Source organism: Alosa pseudoharengus, unplaced genomic scaffold (assembly GCF_046254945.1).
Source record: "Alosa pseudoharengus isolate Yale_2024_CS ecotype anadromous, Long Island Sound unplaced genomic scaffold, YU_APseudo_1.1 YU_APseudo_1.1_scf_13, whole genome shotgun sequence".
NCBI lineage: Eukaryota > Metazoa > Chordata > Actinopteri > Clupeiformes > Clupeidae > Alosa > Alosa pseudoharengus.
In genome coordinates, this window is record NW_027468598.1 from 29852734 (window position 1) to 29876910 (window position 24177).

At 40.8% G+C, this 24177-nt stretch overlaps 1 protein-coding gene across 1 annotated transcript in view; it reads left to right on the forward strand.

Moving 5' to 3' along the window:
* gpr184 (G protein-coupled receptor 184) overlaps positions 1-24177 on the forward strand; it is a 34046-nt gene that overhangs the window by 8846 nt on the left and 1023 nt on the right. The window contains exon 2 of the mRNA XM_076282811.1: positions 21197-24177. This exon is cut by the window's right edge and continues 1023 nt beyond it. Within this exon, the coding sequence (XP_076138926.1) occupies positions 21214-22200 (987 nt within the window). The 5' untranslated portion in view covers positions 21197-21213 and the 3' untranslated portion in view covers positions 22201-24177. The remainder of the gene's footprint in view (positions 1-21196) is intronic.

The following is a 24177-nucleotide window of genomic DNA, read 5'->3' on the forward strand; positions in this document are numbered from 1 at the left end:
AGAATTTTCCATTTTCAAAATAATAAAGTTAGGCCATCAAAATTTTCAAAATCTCACAGAATGTTCAGAGAATCTAATTCCAGCACAGTATACTAACATGAACTAACACAAACACTAACATGGCACTAGAATTTTCCATTTTCAAAATAATAAAGTTAAAATCAAAATTTTCAAAATCTCACAGTTTAATTTGTCTCTCTCCACTCATGATCAGCGAGATCAGTGATGAGGGTGAGGACTCTCGGGTTTACCGACAGCTGCTTCTTGTTCTTCTTTGTTTCAACTTTTGTGCCCCTCTCAGGGTTGATGTTGAAGAAACACCTTTGTGAACACAACAATTTAAATTAATATAGTGATTTGTTCTAAATAAGTTGGGTCATAAACCTCAATTCCCTGACGACTGATTTGACTTGTATAACCCTTTCTAAAAAAAATAGACACCATAAAACATACTCTTTTGATCCCGTGAGGGAAATTTGGTCTCTGCATTTATCCCAATCCGTGAATTAGTGAAACACACTCAGCACACAGTGAGGTGAAGCACACAATAATCCAGACGCAGTGAGCTGCCTGCTACAGCGCTCGGGGGGCAGTGAGGGGTTAGGTGCCTTGCTCAAGGGCACTTCAGCCGTGGATGTGGGAATAGGAGAGCAGTGCTCAACCACTTGCCACCACCTGCCAACATTTTTCCTACTGATCGGGGATCGAACCAGCAACCCTTCGGTTACAAGCCCGAAGCCCTAACCAGTAGACCACGACTGCCCACAAGACCCCATGTCCCTCACAAAAATGTCAGCATTTTTTGCTAGAGGGCCTAATCCAAAATGGCCACTGGCATCACCTTGATAAAGTATTACAAAAGTATTATTTAACAGAGGACAGTTATGTATGAAGACACTTTTTGTGGCAAATTGACCATGAGGATTGTGATTGACACAGTATTAGCACAGTATACTAACATGAACTAACACAAACACTAACATGGCACTAGAATTTTCCATTTTCAAAATAATAAAGTTAGGCCATCAAAATTTTCAAAATCTCACAGAATGTTCAGAAAATCTAATTCCAGCACAGTATACTAACATGAACTAACACAAACACTAACATGGCACTAGAATTTTCCATTTTCAAAATAATAAAGTGCACCTAGAATGATGCATGAAGACACTTTTTGTGGCAAATTGATCAAAAAAGATTTGTGATCTTGACATTAAGACATTGTTCTGACCAAAACCCAAGATGGCCACCATCCAGGAGGGCAAAATTGTAAAGTTTTACAAGGAGTAATAGAAGATCATTGGGGTGGTGCCTTTGACTACTCAGAGTGGCTGCCAACAGGCATACTGTAGGCTACTCAAACATGTCCTAAAACACTTAACGTTCGTTTTCAAAACTGTGCAACTCACCGAGTGGTTAGTGGTGTTTGTTGATTATTAAAAGAAAATATATCGGCGCAATGTATGATTTCCAGACGTCTTATTTGGTATTGTAGAACTATTTAGTCAGACACCTCACTACTGCTCTATATTTGAACCTGAAGCATAGACGGTGGCGCAGTAATATCAACGTGCAATGAGTCTTCCAACAGAAATCAATGGGGATTTTACAAAATGCCAAATAAAATACGAAACAGAAACTGTATTTCGATACGCTACTTGTTTTGGAACATCAACAAACACCACTAACCACTCGGTGAGTTGCAGTTTTGAAAACGAACGTTAAGGGTTTTTTTAGGACATGTTTGAGTAGCCTACAGTATGCCTGTTGGCAGCCACTCTGAGTAGTCAAAGGCGATTCAAAAAAAAAGTCAGAAAGGTCGAGACAGGACCAATCTTCAAAATTTCGGTGTCCACCACTCTAGTTCATCCAAAACAAACCAGAAAAGGGACTCAAAGTGCTAAATACCAGAATTTTCCTTTAAATAATACTTTTGTAATACTTTATCAAGATGATGCCAGCGGCCACTTTGGATTCAGCTCTCTAGCAAAATGTCGACATTTTTGCGAGGGTCATGGGGTCTAATTTGTTTTTATAAAGTGTGTATAAAAGTCAAATCAGTCGTCAATATATTAGACAGAGAATGATCACAGAATTGAGGTTTATGACCCAACTAAATGTGTAAATAAAAAGAAACAATGTGCACACACACACACACTTTACCTCTGAAGGAGCTCTAGCGTGGAACCCAGATCTACTGGATAGTGGATGTTCAGGCAGTAGTAGCTTCCAAACATCAGGCAGATGGCAGTGATGAAGTTGGAGATATGGTCGTTCACAATCTTGCCGTCTATGCTGAGCATGAACTGCCTTGCAGCATAGCAGCAGGTTCCTGCAAAGAACAGCACATCAGCTATTACCATTCAAGTGCAAACACAAAATGTTTTGAATGATGCACAATAACAGAACAGACTGTTTTGTAGTGAATCTCATAACATGATTACTTTCTCAATACAAAATATAACTAGCATTTTTAAAGGGATATTCCACCATTTGGGTAATTACACTCATTTTCCACCTCCCCGTGAGTTAAACAATTGATTTTTACCTTTTGCCTGAATGAGAGTATAGTTCCATGTGAAATCAGCCCAGAAAATCACTGTTTCATTTTCTGTTGGTCTTATTTCACTTTCTAACTTGAGACAAGTTTTGAATAGGAAAATTACCAGAAATCTTAGTCACTTTTAAACGTGATGCTAGTAGGCGAGATGCTAATGGTCTAATCCAATTCAATGGTCTATACTAGGCTGGAGCTAAAAGTGGTATCGCCAGACTCAGAGAGCGGCTGGATGAACTGGAGAAAGGTAAAAATCAATTGTTTAACTCAAGGGGAGGTGGAAAATGAGTAATTCCCCAAATGGTGGAATATCCCTTTTAAAGCGTAACTCTTGCCAAAATGCATCCTAGGGTGTTTTTGTGAATGTACACGAGACAAACATTCTTTTAAAAGCATAAATACGTCCAAAGCGCCACTTTTAAACTTGTCCGTGTCCGTCGTTTTCGGGTCAAATGGCCTTTTGAATGGGAATAGTACGGGCACTACTATTTTGATACATGATCGCGTCAAAATCGTTATTTTTATAAACACTAAGATGGCTCGACACAAAATGAAACTTTGATTAAAGAATCAGTGTGTACACATGAACGAACATTGAGAACATTGTTGGTGTACCAAGAGTTTACTAAAAGAAAGGTTTTGAACAACTCACTTGGTTTTTCTGCTCGTCGCCATCTTGCCAGTCAAGAAGTGAGTTGTTCTTTTTAGTAAACTATGTGTACACTAACAATGTTCAAGTTCATGCGTAGAGACACTGATGATACTTCAATTAAAGTTTCATGTTGTGTAGGTATGAAAGTAGCAGTGCCCTTACGATTCCCATTCAAAAGGCCATTTAACTCGAAAACGACAACACGGACAAGCTTAAAAGTGGCGCTTCGGACTAGTTATGTTTTTAAAGGAAAATTTGACTCGAGTACATTCAGAAAAACACCCTTGGATGCATTCTGGCGAGAGTTATGCTTTACATGTCACCGTGCATTTTACGTAACATGTCCATACAGACCCCTTCAGTAAACTGGAATAAACTTACCACATACAATGATGCAAGGGGTCACAGGCAAGCCTTCCACGTGTACTTCATTTGCCAGGCATGTCTCCTCTACGTAGTGGAAGAGGTTCTCCTCTTTTTCATTGAAGTAGGAGAGAAGAAGAAGCACCATATCCTTGATGTCACCTGAGCTGTCCTCCAACGGCCCTCTCAGAAATTTCAGCTTTATTACAGTCTCCAAGACGCGTTTGCTCTTGTCTGCGCAAACAGTTGTCATAAAGTTCAAAAGCCGTTTTCCCTTTTTTTCTACACTACTGAGGAAAGTCTCCTTAAGTGGTAGTCCTGTGAGCTCTAGGAAATGGACGGTCATCCCAATTTCTTCAAATAAAAAAGGCCATTCCTCCCTTAGGCATTGGAGATCTGTTCCTGTGTTTATTGCTTGACGTTGGGAGTAGTAAGTGCACTTCATAAGGGCTTGTACCTCTTCTGGACTGAAAGTATGCTGTTCATGAAGCATCTTCATTTTAACCTTTTTTTCCTGTTGGCTTTCCAATGTCTCACTGACTGGCATGAACTTCAAATTCCACTTTATGCAGCCATACGTGTCCTGAACAACCGCCCTTTGCGCAGCTGGGATTTCATCTGTGTCGGAGTCACCCGTTTCCTGTTTACGCCTCTTAATCCTGGGTGTTGAAGGCCGCTTCACGTTGTCAATGCGGGCTTGTAGCTGTTTGACTAGTGAATGATATCCTGCTCCCACTACCTCACCTTCTATGACATCTTTCAGGGACTGTGGATACTTGGCAACAATTTTTTTGGCAACTTCTGTAGCCTCTAGTTTACTTGGAGATGCGCAAGTTTTAATCATTGCAGAGACAACAATGCGGATCATTTCTCGCCGTAAACGTGGGCTTGGCCTTTTCCCTCTCTCCAAGCACTGCATCAAGTCTTCAGGAAATTTCCCCCATGGAATCTGAAAGCTGTCAACCCAATCTGCAGTTCTAATCAGATTGCTGGGTGAGGTGCAAGGTGAGAGTGAGGAGCGAGTAGAGGTAGGAGAGGTGAGAGGTGAAACGGAAGGACTGACAACTGACTGGCTGTGAGTTTCAGGGCTCTGAACTGTAAAACAAAAATAATGAAATTAAAAATGTATTAAACTGATTGGTTTGTCTGCGTACCATTAGTTCATTTGATATTCAGAGTTGCAAATCAATTATAAAAACAGATGAAAATTTTCTGCCTGGAGTAGATCTACAAATTCTATAATAGAATATGTTCTGACAAGAATATGATGGAAGATGATTGAAATGTAATATGTGTTTTAGTCACACTTATGTATTAGGTACAGATTTTTTTGCAAATTTTGTGTAGAAATCGTGGCTTATAATCGTGAAATTACGATATGTGAAGTATACTGTACATGGAGGTCTATCCAAAGTCACCAGCGTGGTTGACATAATGCAGCAGATTCATCCCGCAAGTAGGCCTATCTGATTTTGTAGGAGGTACCTGCTCAAGAGGCACACATTTCCGGGGTAAGACAGATCGCAGAAAATAATCAAAATCAAATTTGCTCCTGTGCTCGTTTTAACATGTTCTTTATATTCTGTGAGCATAAAAACTAATGTTTGGTATTCAACTGATCATCAAATGAACAAATGGTATTTGGACCATTGGTAATCCTTGGTATACATTATAAATTCTGTTGATTTGTACTTACTGGTTTGTTTCCATGCAGCAACCAATCTTCTTGCTTGTACTGGTCGTAAAACTAACGCAAGATCAGCCTCCTGTATAAAGTTAAGATCATCAGTGGTCTCAACACCCGATGATTGTAGTGTCTCCTCCACAAGGTTTAGAATCGGGTCTGGGAGGTCTGGCAACACCTTAGTAATGGAACTTCTGATGTGGTTTTGCTCTGAATCATCCATTTCTAAGAATGAAAAAGTGAATAAAGTTCAGTTTACAGCAAAATGATTGACAATAGAAAGGCATTAATTATTGTGACAGCACACTGTGTTTCAATGGAACCAATTGATATCCATCCTTCTGGTAAGATGGCAATGGATAGAAATCAGTTAAGTCACTGATGTTCAGACAGTGCATCCTTTCATTGTCCTTTCTAACAGAGTACATATGGAAATGAGCTAAGAACTCAGCACTGTACACTGACACAAGAAAATGAAGTGTCATTTTTTATCAAAATAAGCACTAGTTCACCAAACTCCACGTTATCCATATTACCAGTCACAAGGAACTGTCCTTTTTTGTACAATGTTCCCTTATAAGACATTTCTACTGTGACCTTTGTGTCAATATCAGTGAAGCCAAACGGTCTGACTGCATCTTGAATGGCTTGACTGTAGAGTGCCAGGTAAAATGGGGAATTGTCTTTGACTTGCAGAACAACTTGGCCAAGCGATCCTGCTGAGAGGTAAGCCTGCAGCATTTGATGTCTTTCAGAGAGAGTAAAGCAGAGGTTTTTGAAATTCTTTAAATTCCTTGCACATGTCTTGAAATAACTGTGCTTGCTCTCGAATCTCATTGTCCAGAGTCTGATCAAGGGGCCAAATTTCAGAATGAGTGCCGGATAATGACGTAAATAATGATGCTTGGGTTTCAGCTTAGTGTTTGGGAACAGAGCTTTTCTTGACTCTAAATATTCTTGAATAAGAACATCAAGAAATGCAACCTGAGGCACAGAGATTTTCTGAGCGCATACCATGTCCACAATGTCTTTTAGCTGCAGAATCAACTGCCAAACATCATCAGCTGTGTCTTTCACTAGGTCACCAATTAAAAGGGGCAGCAGCCTCAGAAAATTCCAGTTCTGTATGGCCTGTCCTGACAGTTTCTTTGCTAGAGGCTTGACTGTACACGGCTTTGCAGAAGCATCAGATGCACAGTATTTGAACTGATTAATGCGCCGATTCAAAGTGGAGTAAGTGAACCATTTCTTTGTCTTCACGAAATACTTAAGACAGAGCGCAACATCATAGGACAAAATGCCCTCAAAGATATCATGGCCTAGACAAGGTGGCAGACCTGGCTGACAAACATGAAAGTAATTTAAAGAGTTGAAAACTGACCTGAACTTCACTCCTTCTGATGTATCTTCAGTCTGGAGGCGGTCAATGGCAGAATCGTACTTCTCAATGGTGCGCTCTGGTCCACACAGATTCGGATCATCACCCTGAAATTGAGAACGAGTTATGAGGCAGTACCGACAAAAATATTGAGAACAACTGAAATTTTCAGAAAAACCACCAATGCAATGCGAGCCCAAGTTATCGCCAGCAATGCAATACAATGTCCCTCTGACTACAGTGTTATGAGATGTCACTATCCCATTCTCCTCCAATTCCTTCACGTCGCCTAGAAATTCAGAGAACACCTTAGCATGCCCAAATTCTTTGAAATCTTTCTCTCTGCACAATAAAACAAGTGACATGTGGTCTGTGTCAGACCGTACATGAAGCGGCAGATTAGCAACAGACACATAAACAGCTAATACTTTATGTTTGGTCCTTGCAGAGCCTAGAGGATTAACAACTTCAAAGGCATCTTGGTATAGCACTAACTTTAAACAGGATGGGTTTTGCACAAAAAAATCTTTGTGTTGAAATATTTGACCATCACTAATGTCCCTTAGAACATCTGCAGAAGTCTCAGTCGAGTGCGCTCCTGATACACAACTCAGCCATTGATCAGACTCTAACAAATATTTCAAAGTCTCCCTCACTGGAACATAATAGGCAAACCTGTCTCTCCGATTCTCATCTCTTCCTAAAAACAATTTCTTAGGCTCAACAAAGTTGAAATTTTTTTTGAAAGACTGAGTTCTTAAGTATGCTGTCCTCATCGGCCCTGTATGACATGCAGAAAACAGATCGAAACCTTTGACAGACTCACAAACTTTGGTGATGTCCTCATCTGACAATGGCGTCTCATTTTTTAGCAGTGAACTAAGTTTACTCAACATATATGTCTGACCCAAGTCGTGAATGTTTTGCATCTCCTCAACAATATTCTGAATGGTCGAAGCAGGTAGCAGAAACTGCCCCTGTAATTTCATGTAAAACAAACTGACATTTCTGAGAAAAAGATCACTGAAATTTTCTGCTATATCCAGATCACCTTCTAAGTCTACCTCCTTCACTTGCGGGCCAAAGCTATCCGACTCAGTTGCAACGGTTGCAACCGATGACTGAGATGCAGCTTCTCGGTACAAATCACTGATACTGCCATCTAACAAATCTCTGTGTTTCCGTGACATGTGAGATGTAAATGAAGATTTGATATTGAAAACACCTATGCATCCAATCACTGGACAACCTACTGCACGTCCTTCAGCAATATGTTCCTTCAAGTGTGTTAACAGATCCTTGATCTCTTGACAATGGTGTTCACACAATGCAACTGGGCATCTATAAGTATTAACAACGGCCCCAACAGTAACAGGGGCAGCAGGCACGTTATGTCTGCGGTAAAAATGTGCCTTGAATGCTCCATATCGGAAAAATGTCCTACCGCAACCGGCACCACAACACTTAAATAAACAATGTGGTTCATTCCGATGAAGTTTGCAATGAAGAACATAACCTCTGAATGTCTTCACTGTCTTCCCACAGAAATTGCAATTCAACATTTCAAGCTACATTTAACTTTACTGTGAGACAAATACAAAACTTGAGAAGCACCTTGATAAGATATTCGTAATGTAGCAAACTTCACCAAAAACAGAGTAGCAAAAAATTAGCAACGTTAACGTTAGCTCTCGAATAAAAAATAATTTTCCTCGCCAAAGCAGGACAAATCGATACAACCATCCATACAGAGCAGCATAGCTAAACAAAGTGAGCCCTGCAACTGAAAAAAGGCGCAATTCGTCTAGTTAAAAGAGTCAACGGTTACCTACTTTCGAAAAACAACGCTGTCATGTGATAGTCTTGTACCACCTATTTGAACCTATGCCACACCCAGTATTCACAGGAGCGAGGGAAAATTAGCTGTTAGCCAAGCTAATTAATATTATCACGCGTTACCTTTGAAAAACACTGCTAGCTTAAAATGTTCACATCCCTGGATACAAGACATATTCCCAGAAGTATGGGAAACAACTCGAATAAACAATTAGATTTACAATGTCTAAACTGCACGACCTCAAGAACACGTTAAGCATAGTGCATTGCAATGTAGCCTAATATTTTACACAGCCTAGTGAGCCTACCGTCAGTACGTAGCACACCAGCAAGTAGGGTTAGTGATACCTAGCTAGCTAAGGATTCGATAGGGCGAAAACATAATAATCTGCCTAGCATTAGCCCGATAAATAGACACAAAAGACAAGGCAAATATATAATCACTACAGGCAGCGCAGTGAGGTAGAATTATAAGGACAAAAAATATATGTATATTACCTTAGATCTGGTCTTCTTATCCGAGTCGAGATGGCCAAGATGCTTTGCTTTTCTCAACGTCTCAAAGTCTGCTCCACACGAGGCATCGCGCTACGCTGGACTGCGCATGTGCATGCCGCCTGCTTCAAACAACACATATATGGTCTCTCCAAATAAAATGGCTTTGAATGTCAAGTGTTCCAGTTGGTGAATAGTTGTTTTAATCAAATAATGTCCAATAAGGGTTTTTAATATTAAATATGGGCATTTCCAAGCAAGTAGACGTTTCATTTGTAGCCTACCCTTCCCTTCATTAGAGTCTTCATAATTACCTTTGACTTCAGTGTCACTATTTTATGCCTTAGTGAAACATGCAGTCAGGCCTACTGCTTCAAACTGATTAACAGTAGGCTAGTAGTCTAGTTGAACAAAAATGGGGGGGGGGGGGAGTTCAGTAACACTTGTTCATGAGGGGTGCCAGTATTTGGAAGTAAGTATGTATGTTTGTCTTAAAGGTTTTGGATTTTTCACTTTCACTTGAAACTAAGAAATCAACAAAAGGTATTTTTTCATACCTTTTCCCCCAACTTTACCAGGGGTGCAGCCGTTTTAAAAAGAAAAAAACACATTTGTATGCCCATTTACTGTTGACATTTCACAGTTCTTCACTGTAATTTCACACATATTATGATAGTAAAAATAAAGTGGTGTGCTGTTTCTTGATTTAGGGTAATTAAATGTATCTACTACAGTGATAAACTGTTTTACATTTTATGGTCTGTTACTGTAGCCAACTGACAGTTCTTCACCGTAATATTTCGCATATTTTGACAGTAAAATGAAAGTTTTGTGCCGTTTCTTGTTTTAAGGTAATAAGATGTTTCTTCAACAGTAGTATACTGTTTTAGGTTTTATGGTCTATTACTGTAGCCAAATCTAGTTTTTCACCGTAATATTCCACATATTTTGCCAGTAAAATTAAAGTTTTGTGCCGTTTCTAGATTTAGGGAAATTAGATGTTTCTTCTACAGTGATATACTGTTTTAGGTTTTATGGTATGTTTCTGTTGCCATTTCACAGTTTTCCCCTGTAATTTTTACAGACTTTTTTTACAGTGTATACTGTGATATGTGGGAGCATTGAGCTGATCCGTTGATGTGTGATCCTGATATTAAGCAATCTAATAGATTGTTTGCTAAGTTATCAATTCAACTTTAGTTAGATTCTTGACTTTGCCTGTAATTTATATTAGGCAATTATGATACTTTATGATTCCCAAAATCTAGGGATTTAGTACAGAAAGTTACACATCATGTAAATAAATAAATAAATAAAATGTCTGGTAAAGCAGAAACACAAGGAGTGCTTCAGCAAAGCCTTGTTAATTGTGCGCAGAAGTTCCTGGCTTCTTCAGAGTACCCTTTCTCAGTGGAATCTTGAGTTGGAAAAAATAAATAGAAAATAACATGTTATCTCCTCAGAATTAACCATCCTCCTCCAGTCTCAACCTCCTGGCACACTGCCAAAAAACTGACTTAAGAAATTCTAAACATGTTTTAATCCATCTTGAACTCATATTCGTTCAAGATTCATATCAATGTTTGAAATGCCACCTTGAGGCTATGTCCTGTTCATAACAGTTTCCATAGACACTCCCTTCCATTCTTCCATCTGAACAAACACAGGAAAAGACAGCAAACTGTTTACTGCAATTATGGAAGATGTTCCCAAGTTATTTTAAAATGTTTTGAGTTGAGTACCATCAAGCTGATTTAAGAATGGCATTAATGCAGTTCAAACAGGGAATGTTTAAATATTAAGGCTGCACACAGATTAATGATGTTTCTAGGTGGTTCTGTTTTATTTATTCTGAACATAATCTGCTGCTATGTTGCTGTATGTGATCTGAATATTGAGTTGGAGCCCAATGGCATCATACAAACTAGCTAACTTCCAAGATCTTTTCCAATGACATTACACAAACCAGCTAGCTTTAGCATACCAGATATTTTCCAATGCCATTACACAAACCAGCTACAGTAGCTTTAGTATCCCAGATCTTTTCCAATGCCATTACACAAACCAGCTACAGTAGCTTTAGTATCCCAGATCTTTTCCAATGTCGTTACACAAACCAGCTAGATTTAGCATCTCAGAGGCCCTACTGCCTGAATTCAGAGAATATAGACATCAAGGCGCTTGTGTCATTACAGAACACAGAGGTCTGGTCTCTCCTGCTTACTGCTAAGCCTAGACAATTGGCACACACACACACACACACACACACACACACACACACGTCTCCCAATTGCATCTTTGTTAGCAGAGCTGGAATTAGATTTGAACCTATCCACAGCTGCTGATGAAACGTCATAATGCAATTGCTGTGTTTCCTGCTTGCCAGGGAGAGAGAGACGGAGAGAGAGAGAGAATGGCAAAAAGATTTAGAGATGATGGCTGAATGTGTTAAATTGCTAGATTGAGCTCTGCAGCATGTTTTTTTTTTCTGATTTGAGAGCCATATATAGCCACCACACCAAATGTTCTCATTAGACAACCCACAAAGTGATATTTAAACCGCCATATTATCCACAGGTTACAGGGATCTGGTGCAAAGACTACAAGCAGACATTTACAGTTTCAGTTGCAGACTTTCTTCTTTAATTTACAGCTTCAGGTGCAGACATTCCATCATTTCTTTCACATTTTTGTGTGAGTGACCCTCCAGTATAATTTAACCTTCAGTAAATGCATTGAAAGGCTTGTAATGTTAAACAGCACAAACTACAGTATGTAGCTTACTACATTGGCATACTTTAGCTTGTAGCACCAAACTCAGTTGCTGCATCTACAGTATGTGTTGCTTGGCGACCATTGTTGCTAAAGAACTACATGGCTTGGCTGAAAAAATATGAATGATATTCATAAATTGTTTAATTTTATTAAACCTTGCAAGTATATGTAGTAACTGTTTTATAAAAGAAGTAAGATGCATAAGTGTGTAGCATTTACTTAATCTTCCGCTGCGCAGCGAAGCATATTTTTTTTCTTTTTCGCATGCCCAAATTTCCATCAATGAGTCCCGGGACACTGAAAGACCGGGGTACACGAAACTTGGTGGGCATGTAACCCCATATAGATAGCATGGAACCATCGTTTTTCGTTTTGATCTGTAGCCCCCCCGCTGGACTGGACCCCCCGAAAGGAGGGTAGGGCAGACACAGTTTTCTGTGAATATCTCGAAAACCGTAGGGTTTAGTAGGACCATTTTTTTTTTGTATGTTGATCTCAAGGGGCCATGTCAACCCATTCCATAGCCACTCATTTCATGTATAGCGCCACCTAGTTAAACACAAAAAAGTAAAAACGAGGTGTTGTAATCACAGGTATCTGTGACCTAACATAGTCAAAACTGCACGAAATTGGAAGTGTAGGATCATTATGAGACCCTCTGTATGCACGCCAAATTTTGTGGAATTCCGTTCATGGGGGGCCACACAATAAATGAATATGAAATGAAAAAGAACCGTAGGGCCTAGGAGGTCCACCTTTTTTATGTATGTTGGTCTTAAGGGGGCAAACCCATCCCATTACCACTTATTTCATGTATAGCGCCACCTAGTTAAAAATTAAAAAGCAAAAAATTAGGTGTTTTCATCACAATATCTCTGGCTGACAAGGTCAAAACTGCACAAAATTAAAAGTGTAGGATCATTATGACACCCTCCGAATGCATGCCAAGTTTTGTGTACTTTCGTTCATGGGGGGCCTTACAATAAAATAATTTATGTGTTCATTTAGTGACGTACACCAACAAGGATTCCTGGGACACTGAAAGACCGGGGTACACAAAACTTGGTGGGCATGTACCCCCACATGGATAGCATGGAACCGTCATTTTTCGTTTTGATCTGTAGCCCCCCCGCTGGACTGGACCCCCCGAAAGGAGGGTAGGGCAGACACAGTTCTCTGTGAATATCTTGAGAACTGTAGGGCATAGGATGACCATTTTTTTCCGTATGTTTGCCTCCAGGGGTCATGTTAACCCATTTCATGTGCACACATGTGCACAAACAGATACACACACACACACACATACATTCACAGTAATCATACGTATGACACATACTCACACAGTAGACATATGTACGCTTGCATTCACAGGCACATACGCAGGCACACACACAAGCACGCACACACACACACACCCACACACACACACACACTCACACACACACACACCCACACACATAACATAAACATAACACAAACAATCAAGAATTTCTCAGAATTATGAACAGGCAAGATGGAGGTGGGGTTGTATAAAATTAATTTTACATGTGAAATCTATGAACTAATCATGTTTTGGTACTTGTTGTCTAGCAGATACCAAGAATTGAGTGTGGATAATGCAATTTAGTGAGACAGTTAGAATCATATAGGCCTTTCAGCGTGATTTCTTTTTGTGGAAAAAATGTGCTGGACTGGGCGGCGGTCATATTTTGTACCGCTCTGCGGTACATCTAGTTATTATTTTCTTTAGTCCCTCCAGAGTCAGCTGATTCACAACAACATGCCGCTGCTGCCAACACGACAGTGGGTGTAGGTTTTGTGTGTACGAGTGAGTGACCTCTCAAGTGTATGCTATAGCGCAAACGGTCTTCTCCAAGGACTTGTTGCCCGTTATCTGTGTACACATCAGCAGACTGATGTTATGAAAGTTGAAACTTTGTTTGAACACGATAACAGTGATGTTGGTAGTTGTGGTGGTGGTGGTGGGGATTACTTAATTGGTGATTTGGTGATTTTTCACATAGATCTCTGTTTCTCGAGGTCACCGAGTACTGTTGGTACAAAAACAAATGGTGCTACCTACAGTAGCTCGAGCTGCTGCAGCCAACAGCTAAAGGAGCCAGGGAGCTACAGTACTCCACTCTGGGGTCATGGTTTTAAAGATTTTCTTTTTTTTTTTCTTTTTTATACCGACAATACTCAGTGACAGTGCCGCTGCTGGCTATTTTGGTGCCCAAAGTAGAACTGCTTTGTGGTGCCCCCCCCCCCCCATAAATAAATACAATTATATAGTAATATATATTATTTAAATGATAATAATGTCAGTCATTTTACTTTAAAATATTGATTAAGAAATACTACTAATTTGATGCAGTTTAACTCATTTATAAATGGTGCGCTGTCACTTTAAGAACGTCTACACTACTCTCATAATGATCTTTTTGCCAGCTCCATTCAAACACAAGCCTATGGCTAGTCCACAAACTCTAACATTGTTTGTAATAATTGGCAAAATTATTGAAAAAGTAGTCTTTAATCAATTAACCACCTTCCTAACATCAAATGGGTATTTTGATTACTTTCAGTCTGGTTTTTGGGCAAATCCCAGCACTGAAACAGCTCTCATTAAAGTTTCCAATGACATACGCCTCAACACAGATTCAGGTAAAACATCAGTCCTAGTGCTACTGGACCTTAGTGCAGCATTTGACACTGTTGATCACAATATTTTACTACACAGACTTGAACACTGGGTTGGATTTACAGGCATAGTTATCAGCTGGCTAAAATCATATCTACAAGAAAGGAACTTCTTTGTTGCCATCGGAAACTGTACCTCAACACCAACGTCCTTGACCTGTGGTGTTCCCCAGGGGTCGATCTTGGGGCCACTATTATTCAACCTCTATATGCTCCCACTTGGACAAATCATTCAAAATAATTTGATTTCATATCATAGCTATGCAGATGACACACAAATTTACTTAGCTCTATCACCAAACGACTATCGTCCTCTTGAATCTATGTGTCAGTGTATAGAACAAATCAACACCTGGATGTCTCAAAATTTTCTTCAGCTGAACAAAGAAAAAACTGAAGTAATTATATTTGGTAAAAATGAGGAAAGACTTAGGGTTGCCACTCTCCTTGACACAAAAGGGTTGAAGGCAAAGGATACTGTTAAAAATCTTGGTGTATTAATTGACAGTGATTTAAATTTCAACAGCCACATGAAAGCGATAACTAAATCAGCTTTTTACCACCTCAAAAATATTGCCAAACTCAGAGGGCTGATGTCAAAACATGACTTAGAAAAACTCATTCATGCATTTATCTCCAGCAGGGTTGATTACTGCAATGGACTGTTCACAGGCCTTCCTAAAAAAGACTATTAAACAGCTTCAGGTGGTACAAAATGCAGCAGCTAGGATTCTAACAAAAACTAAAAGAACTGACCACATTACTCCAATTCTTAAGTCCTTGCACTGGCTTCCAGTAAGTCACAGAATTGACTTTAAAGCACTATTGCTTGTTTATAAATCAGTAAATGGAGCAGGACCTAAATACTTGTCAGACATGCTTCAGCAGTACACACCTTCTCGTCCTCTCAGGTCCCAGGTGAAAAACCTGCTAGTAAAACCTACTGTTAGAACTAAACATGGTGAAGACATCAAAAAGGCCCCAACTGTAGCCAGTTTTAAATCTAGACTTAAGACCAAACTGTTCTCAGGTGCTTTCTGCTAACTGTGCCGAGTTACAAATTCTGAATCTGCCTTGATAATTATTCCACTTTGCCTTTTATTACTTTTTTTACTACTTTTGCCTTTGTTTTTGCTTACTAATTATTCTTTACTTTTAAATGATTTTACCTTGTGTTTTATGTTTTTGTTTTTATTATGATCTTTACCTTTTAACTATTCTTTGACTATATTGCCCTTCTATGCTTTTATTTGTTATTATTGTTTTGTTTTGTTTATGTAAAGCACATTGAATGACCTCTGTGTATGAAATGCGCTATATAAATAAACTTGACTTGACTTGACTTGTGCCACATTTAGCACAATATTAACAATAGGCATGAAGGTGGTATAAACAGCTAGCTAGACATTTTCTGTTTGCAATTAAAAGTGATGAGCCTGGTAGCCACCTACAGTATCTGAGTGGAATGTGTTTCAATCGGCATATACTGTACTTCATGTAAATGCTTAGTTTAAAGAAGCCCTATGCAGGTCTGGTTATTCCTTCGCTGTTTCTGGGTTTTCGCCGGATTTGGGCTCACATTTTTCACGACACAGCTCCCCCTTCAGCTTTGGTAGCAAGTGACTGCTATGCTAAACTCCCACTAGCTAGCGAGCTAGTCATCAAGAAACCAAGCTAAACACATACAGTAATACACATACACATACAATAAAACGGTCGAGCAAACACATTGTTCAAGAGACTATCAAACCACATTACAAAAACGAAGTTCCCCCAAGGGTAGGCTACTTACAATTTCAACAGCAACAAAGCCAAGTCGGCGTCCGTTTTGCAGTCTTCTTAGAAACTACAGTCTGACTACATTTTGAGGCGCGATTGGATACTTCCGCTGAGTCACATCCAGATTTCCTCGGACCGGGAACAGAAAGTTGCATATTTGTTTTTTCCGCGGAGAAGCGATAGGGGGAGACGAAGCACCCACCAAACGACCCAGAAAGTGTTGTCGAACCATCAGAACGACTCTCAACCTGCATAAGGTCATTTTTACTAAAATTGTTGCATAGTGCTTCTTTAAGGGAAACGATTATTGAAGACGTCAAGACTCACCAATCCCATTACACAAAGGCAAAGACAAAATTATTTTTTTGTCCATTTTCCAAATCACAGTGAGTGCAGCCAAAATGTCAAAATGCCCTGGCTCTCACAGTTTATAACGGGCCAGAGGGAACCAGATAACTGTGCAGTCTCCTCCGGCCTCGTCTTTGTTGCCTTCATGATTTCCTTTTAAAAGTTTCTTATATTAAAAAGTAGATATCAATTATCAACAATGACAAGCCAGTCAAAACCATTCACTCTCTTGATCCCTCTCATGCATGCTCAGACGCGCTCCCAATTAAATGGAGAAACTTTCAAGTCAGATCTGCCGAGAGTAAAGTATCTTCCTTGTAGCCTAACATGCTGTTTTAACATTGACATTGTAAACATTCTCTAGGAAAAGTGAAAAGCAGTTTGCAGTAAAGCTAAGCAGAAAAAAAAATAGCGAGCAGCCTATAATAACTTTTTTTTTTTTTTTTTTTGCAAACAAGAATGAAGTTACAAGCAAAATACAACAATACAATAGACATATGAATACTACACAATACAATTGACACATGTACACTACACAAAACACATATCTTGACATGACATAACATATAGAGGCTGAGAATTATTGCATACAGGTTGACTATAGATATGAATGAAATGACGGGAATAAAATAAATGACATGAATGAAAAAGGGGAGGGGGGATTTGGGAGTTGAGTTACGGATGGTAGTTCTTGGAATGTGGAAGTGGTGGCCTTGGGGCGTTCCATGAGTATGTGGGGATGTCCGTGTGTTAGAGTGTGTGTGTATGTATGTGTGTGGGTGTATATAAGATATAAGGAGTAATGCTGTTGGTCCGAGAAGATGGAAGCTGGATCACAGAAGAGGAGGGTTATAAAGGAAATGGCGGGCCAGTTTAAAGTGCGTGGCAGGCCGGATTCGGCCGGTGGGCCTATAGTTTGTCCACCTCTGGGATGAGGGAACTGGATAACTCCGCAATCTCCTCCACCCTCGTCTTTGTTGATGATTTCCTTTCTTATATTACAGTAAAAAGTAGCTATCGATTATCATCATATCATTATCATAAAAATGACAAGCCAGCCAGAACCTCTCTCATGTGTGCTCAGACGCGTTCCCAATTAATGGAGTAGCATAACGTTCAAGTTAGATCTTAATGGAGATTGAAAGAGAACCCGAAAAGTATAATTGTTATGTAGCATGATGTTGGTGTATATTGCCATTGTAAACATTCTCTAAGAAGATTAAAAATCAATGCCCATCATCTAAGTCTATTATTATTATTATTATTATTATTATTATTATTATCATCATTATTTTATGTACTCTTTGTTTTGTCATATGCATATTATTATTTTACTATTGTTGTCATTATTATGACCGCCGCGCAGCGAAGCGGCGGTCATATAGGTTTAGTCAGATTTTTTTTTTTTTTTTTTTTTTTCTTTTTCGCATGCCCAAATTTCTGTCAATGATTCCCGGGACACTGAAAGACCGGGGTAGACGAAACTTGGTGGGCATGTAACCCCATATGGATAGCATGGAACCATCGTTTTTCGTTTTGATCTGTAGCCCCCCCGCTGGACTGCACCCCCCGAAAGGAGGGTAGGGCAGACACAGTTTTCTGTGAATATCTCGAGAACTGTAAGGTTTAGGAGGACCATTTTTTTTTGGTAAGTTGATCTCAAGTGGCCATGTCAACCCATTCCATAACCACTCATTTCATGTATAGCGCCACCTAGTTAAACCCAAAAAAGTAAAAATTAGGTGTTGTAATCGCAGGTATCTGTGACCTAACATAGTCAAAACTGCACGAAATTGGAAGTGTAGGATCATTATGACACCCTCTGAATGCACGCCAAGTTTCGTGGAATTCCGTTCATGGGGGGCCACACAATAAATGAATTTATGTTACTATACACCAACTGGCCTGTAGGTGGCCGGAGACAGTTTTCTGTGAATATCTCGAGAACCGTAGGGCCTAGGAGGTCCACCTTTTTTTGTATGTTGATCTCAAGGGGCCATGTCAACCCATCCCATTACCACTTATTTCATGTATAGCGCCACCTAGTTAAAAATTAAAAAGCAAAAATGTAGGTGTTTTCATCACAATATCTCTGGCTGACATGGTCAAAACTGCACGAAATTGAAAGTGTAGGATCGATCATTATGACACCCTCCGAATGCATGCCAAGTTTTGTGTACTTTCGTTCATGGGGGGCCTTACAATAAAATAATTTATGTGTACATTTAGTGACGTACACCAACAAGGATTCCCGGGACACTGAAAGACCGGGGTACACAAAACTTGGTGGGCATGTACCCCCACATGGATAGCATGGAACCGTCATTTTTCGTTTTTATCTGTAGCCCCCCCGCTGGACTGGACCCCCCAAAAGGAGGGTAGGCCAGACACAGTTCTCTGTGAATATCTTGAGAACTGTAGGGCCTAGGATGACCATTTTTTTTCCGTATATTTGCCTCCAGGGGTCATGTTAACCCATTTCATGTGCACACATGTGCACAAACAGATACACACGCACACACACACATTCACAGTAATCATACGTATGACATATACTCACACAGTAGACATATGTACGCTTCCATGCACAGGCACATACGCAGGCACACACACAAGCACGCACACACACACACACACACACTCACACACACACACACCCACACACATAACATAAACATAACACAAACAATCAAGAATTTCTCAGAATTATGAACAGGCAAGATGGAGGTGGGGTTGTATAAAATGAATTTTACATGTGAAATCTATGAACTAATCATGTTTTGGGACTTGTTGTCTAGCAGATACCAGTGAGAATTGAGTGTGGATAATGCAATTTAGTGAGACAGTTAGAATCATATAGGCCTTTCAGCGTGATTTCTTTTTGTGGAAAAAATGTGCTGGACTGGGCGGCGGTCATATTTTGTACCGCTCTGCGGTACATCTAGTTATTTCATTATTTGTAAAGCACTTTAGGTCAATCCTGTTGCGTCAAATTTGCTATAAAAATACATTGACTTCACTTAAAAATATTATAAAAAAAGAAAATTATATAAGTGTCGATTGGTAGGAATGCTCCAGGTGACCTGACTCTACTACAAGAGATGCCAGTCAGTCACGACCTTTTTTGGCCATGACTGAGCTAAGATCTCCAGCCCAGCCCAGCACTGCCCATTTACAGGCCAGGCTATGTCCCAGCCTGATCCATGGCAAGGGTCTGCAGCTGCTTTTTTTGCTTGCTTGTTTGTTTGTTTGTTTATTGTTTATCTTCCCCATCTGTGTCAGAACTGGGCCAGAGTCATGCCAGGTCAACACATGCATGTGTGTTTGTGTGTGTGTGTGTACATGTGTGTGTGTTTGTGTGTGCATGTGTGTGTGTGTGCTCGCGTGCGTGCATGTGTGTGTGTGTGTGTGTGTGCGCGCATGTTTGCGTTTCTGTTTGTGTATGTGTGCGTGCATGCGTGCGTGTGTGTCTGCATGGATTTGCTTCCTCGCTGTGTCCTAACGCTCACACAGGAGGTCGGCCAGACTGTGTGTCTCCGTGACGATGCCATAATGGCATTTTAGTCTCAGCCTCTATCCGGTCAGCGGCTCCACTCTGAATTTAGTGCTCAGTTAGAGGACGTGTGCCCAACCAGTACAGCTTGTACAGGCACCTCCAGAAACAGACAGACAGTGGCCAGTGTATTAGCATCAGTGCTTTTGGGATTAGGAGCAGTCAATGTGTCCACTACTCTCTACCCTATTGGAAAGCTTATAGTGTAAAATTAATACATAAAAATGTTTTGACGCGCAACTAGCTCAGCCTTGAAATGAAATGTGTAGGAGGGCTCACTGAGCCAAGCAAAGCAATCTTTTTGATAAATGTATCTCTCTCTCCCTCTCTCTCCCTCTCTGTTGCTCTCTCTCTTTCTCCTTGCCACCCTCCCCCTCCCTACTGCATGTGTTTGTGTGTGTGATCTATGTGAAATGTCTATGTTTTTCTGTGACAACCACATTTTGAGTTGGTGGAAACATTTAGAAGACATTTTTAATACATTTTTGACATTACCTTTGTCTATATAGCCACCGTCAAATGCTGTTCATTATTATCAGTCCATAAGGCTGGACATTAGATATTAAGTTTATAAATTACAGTAGGCAGAACAATGATGCAGCTCAGTTGAATTCACAAGATTTCAAATGCAAAAGTAGCCTACTTCAACTTCCTACTATGAATCACAGATTGAATGAACTGATGAATCACAGAGAAGTGTAATTTATCTCACTTATTGCTTTTATCAATCAACAGCACTAGTTGTCATAGCAAAGGGAAAAAACACAAGCACAAAAAGACTAAAATGTTGTCCTGTAGTCACTCTCCAAAAAGACCCTTTTGAGGCGACTTGGGACGTAATATCATTTGACACCCGTCACAGAAATAAGTTAACCTCCCTGACACCATTCATTTGACATTTATAAGCTGTCTCCAGGGAGAGGAAACGCCGGAGCCACTTATAACTCTAAGCCACCTTCGGCTAAAAATAACTTTGTCCTCAACCAGCAGCCATAGTGAGGTGTTATGGGACACCGCAGAGATCAGAATCTGCTTCCTGCTCTTTACTAATACAGACTTTGTTTACATTTTTTCAGGCCGTCATCTAGTGTATATGACTTCGTCTCAGGCAGACATGGGGAACAGCACGGGCAGCTGTGTGGACATCGAGGAGAAGAGTCGCTATAGCGACGTACTGATGGGCATCTATATCTTGGCCTTTATCCTCGGCCTGGTCACCAACCTGATCGTCTTCGCCCCCATCGTCCAGCAGATCCGTCGCAAGAACGTCCTTGGCATCTACCTGGTTCACCTGTCAGTCTCGGACCTTTTGTTCATCGTCACGATACCCCTGTGGATCTACTACTACTACCAGGACCATCACTGGAGTTTGCCCACTTGGTCATGTGACCTGGCCGGCTTCGTCTACTACTCCAACATGTACATCAGCATCTACCTGCTGTGCTGCATCTCAGTGGACCGCTGTCTGACCATTAGCTTCCCGTTCCAGGCCAAAACCATGCGCCGCTCGCCCTGCGCCTGGGGCGCGTGCGCGGTGGTCTTCGCCGTCATCGCGTCGCTCCACGCGGCCGTGCTCAAGCTGGACAAGGAGGATGTGTACGACAACAATACCAGGCAGTGTTACGAGACCTACCCTATCAACGAACGGATCGCCCTGTTCAACCTGCTGCGTGTGGGCCTGGGATTTACCATCCCCTTCGTGGTCCTGGTGGTGTGCTACACGCGCATCTGGACGGAGGTGCGGGGCAGCACGGGCCTGGACGAGCGCGGCAAGCAGAAGGTCAAGCGACTGGCCGTGGCGGTCATCTCCATCTTCTGCGTGTGCTTCTTCCCGTATCACCTGCTGCTGACGATACGCTCCATCGCGTACTACGCCATGGACGAGGAGACCAACTGCGCCTTCGAGGACAAGCTGCACTTCGTCTTCGTAAGCACGCTGGCGATGTCCAGTCTGAACTGCGTGGTGGACCCTGTGCTGTACATGCTGGCCAGTAATGGCGTGCGGGAGGACATGAGAGTGTGCTACCGCAGGAGGGTGGTGCAGTCTCAGCCCATCTACACCGCCACCACCAAAATATAGCCGTCACCATCACCAACCCACTGCACTGCACTGGTTGTTGGTGTTGGTGTGTGTGTGTGTGTGTGTGTGTTTGTGTGTGTGTGTGTGTGTGTGTTGGTGTGTGTGTGTGTGTGTGTTGGTGTGCGTGTGTGTGTGTGTGTGTGTGTGTGTTGGTGTGTGTGTGTGTGTGTTGGTGTGCGTGTGTGTGTGTGTGTGTGTGTGTGTTTATGTTGTTTTCTCTGACAAAGACATTTCATTGAAATGTGAACGATGATAACCACACGTTGCCTCAGTGACAATGAGAATGTTGACTAGAACAGCTCTTTTAATATCCTGTCTCGTTCCATCTGAAGGCTAGACATTAACATAATTTGGCACACAGCCGTTTCAAAAGACTGAAAGGTGTGAATACAGGCTGAAGAGTCTACAAGGAGAAGTGACGTTGTTGACTGGATACTGAAAAACTGAAGTGCTCGCACTCCACCGAAAGACATTTGTCATGTGGAAAGCTTCCATTTAAGAAATCATACTTTTTTTATCCTTCTCAGCTCTGTGTTATTGAACTTTACATGGCCTTTGCTCAAGGTTCAATTTATTTATTCATAAAAAGTAAGTGCTAAAGCAATAAAACATTTGAGTGTAATGTTAATAGATAATGTCAGAATGGGTTGACACTCAATCACTAGTGTTACATCACCTTTTTGTTCCATTATGGTTGAATTGGTGATAGCTGTTTACAGGACACCCAAATAATAGGGAAATAGCAACATCAGGAAACAGTACATCATCTGAAAACAAAGAATACCAGATAATAATAAATAAAAGCACAAGGGATCAAAATACAAATATTAAAACTACAAAGAGAAATAAATTAAAAGCAGCCCAAAACTCAATAAGCAGGTCACCATCACACAAATGTTTAAAATATAGCATTCTTTTTTGATTACACATGGGACTACAGTGCATTGCAGGAAGTTGTATTCTAACCAAAGAATTGATTTGTATGTGTGTATGTATTTAGCTGATTCTTTTACCCATTACAGTAAGAGATGGATACAGATACCAATGGTAGGGGCCAGTCTGGAGCAACTTTTACCCAAAGCAGCTTGTGGGTTAAGTGCCTTGCTCAAGGGCATAACGGTAAAAGGCTGGGAATCGAAACCACATATATTGTGGCTTGTTTCTGGAAGTTCTACAACAGTATACGTACATATGTGCAAATACTTTTGAAAACATGAAGCTTAGTGAATCCTAAGGAATGTGATTATTTAGAGTTAAAGCAGATGATATGTTTTTGCTTTTTTTCCCCCATCACTAGTTGATGTCTTACTCAGATGCTATGACTTTTTTTTTTATTCATTCCAGTGTGCTAGCAAAATCCACTGAAAAAAAGAATAAGGAATCCTTCGGAATCTGTTTGTGTAGGAATGTTGATTCTGTGTGTGTGTGTGTGTGTGTGTTGATGGAGAAGTGTACATATGAATGCTTTATATATGTATATATGTATTTGGTTTGTGTTTGCATGTGTGTGAGAGAGAGGGAGAGTGTATGTGTGTGTGTGAAAGAGATGGAGAGAGATGGAGTGTGAGAGGGAGAGAGAGATGGAGAGAGATGGAGTGTGAGAGGGAGAGAGAGAGAGAGAGAGATAGAGAGAGAGACTGATTCCTCTTGTCATAATGAAGGAGGTGTCTGTGAGGCGCCCCATGTTGTTTCTGTGATGAGAGTCCTTGTGCCCTGGTAAGACAGAGGGGCATGAGATATGGGCATTGTGAGGTATGTGTGTGAGGTGTGTGTGTGTGTGTGTGAGGAGTGTGTGTGTGTGTGTGTGTGTGTGTGAGGGGTGGGAGATGCTGGTTCTGATGCTGATTCTCCTGGTGCCCCTTGATGCCTGCTGGTGCCATGGCGACGCTGCTCATGCCAGTGGGGTCTTCCTGGCCATCCCGTTGCCATCCATGTGATGAGCGTCGCAGATCCCTGGAGCTGCTCACAAGACAGAGG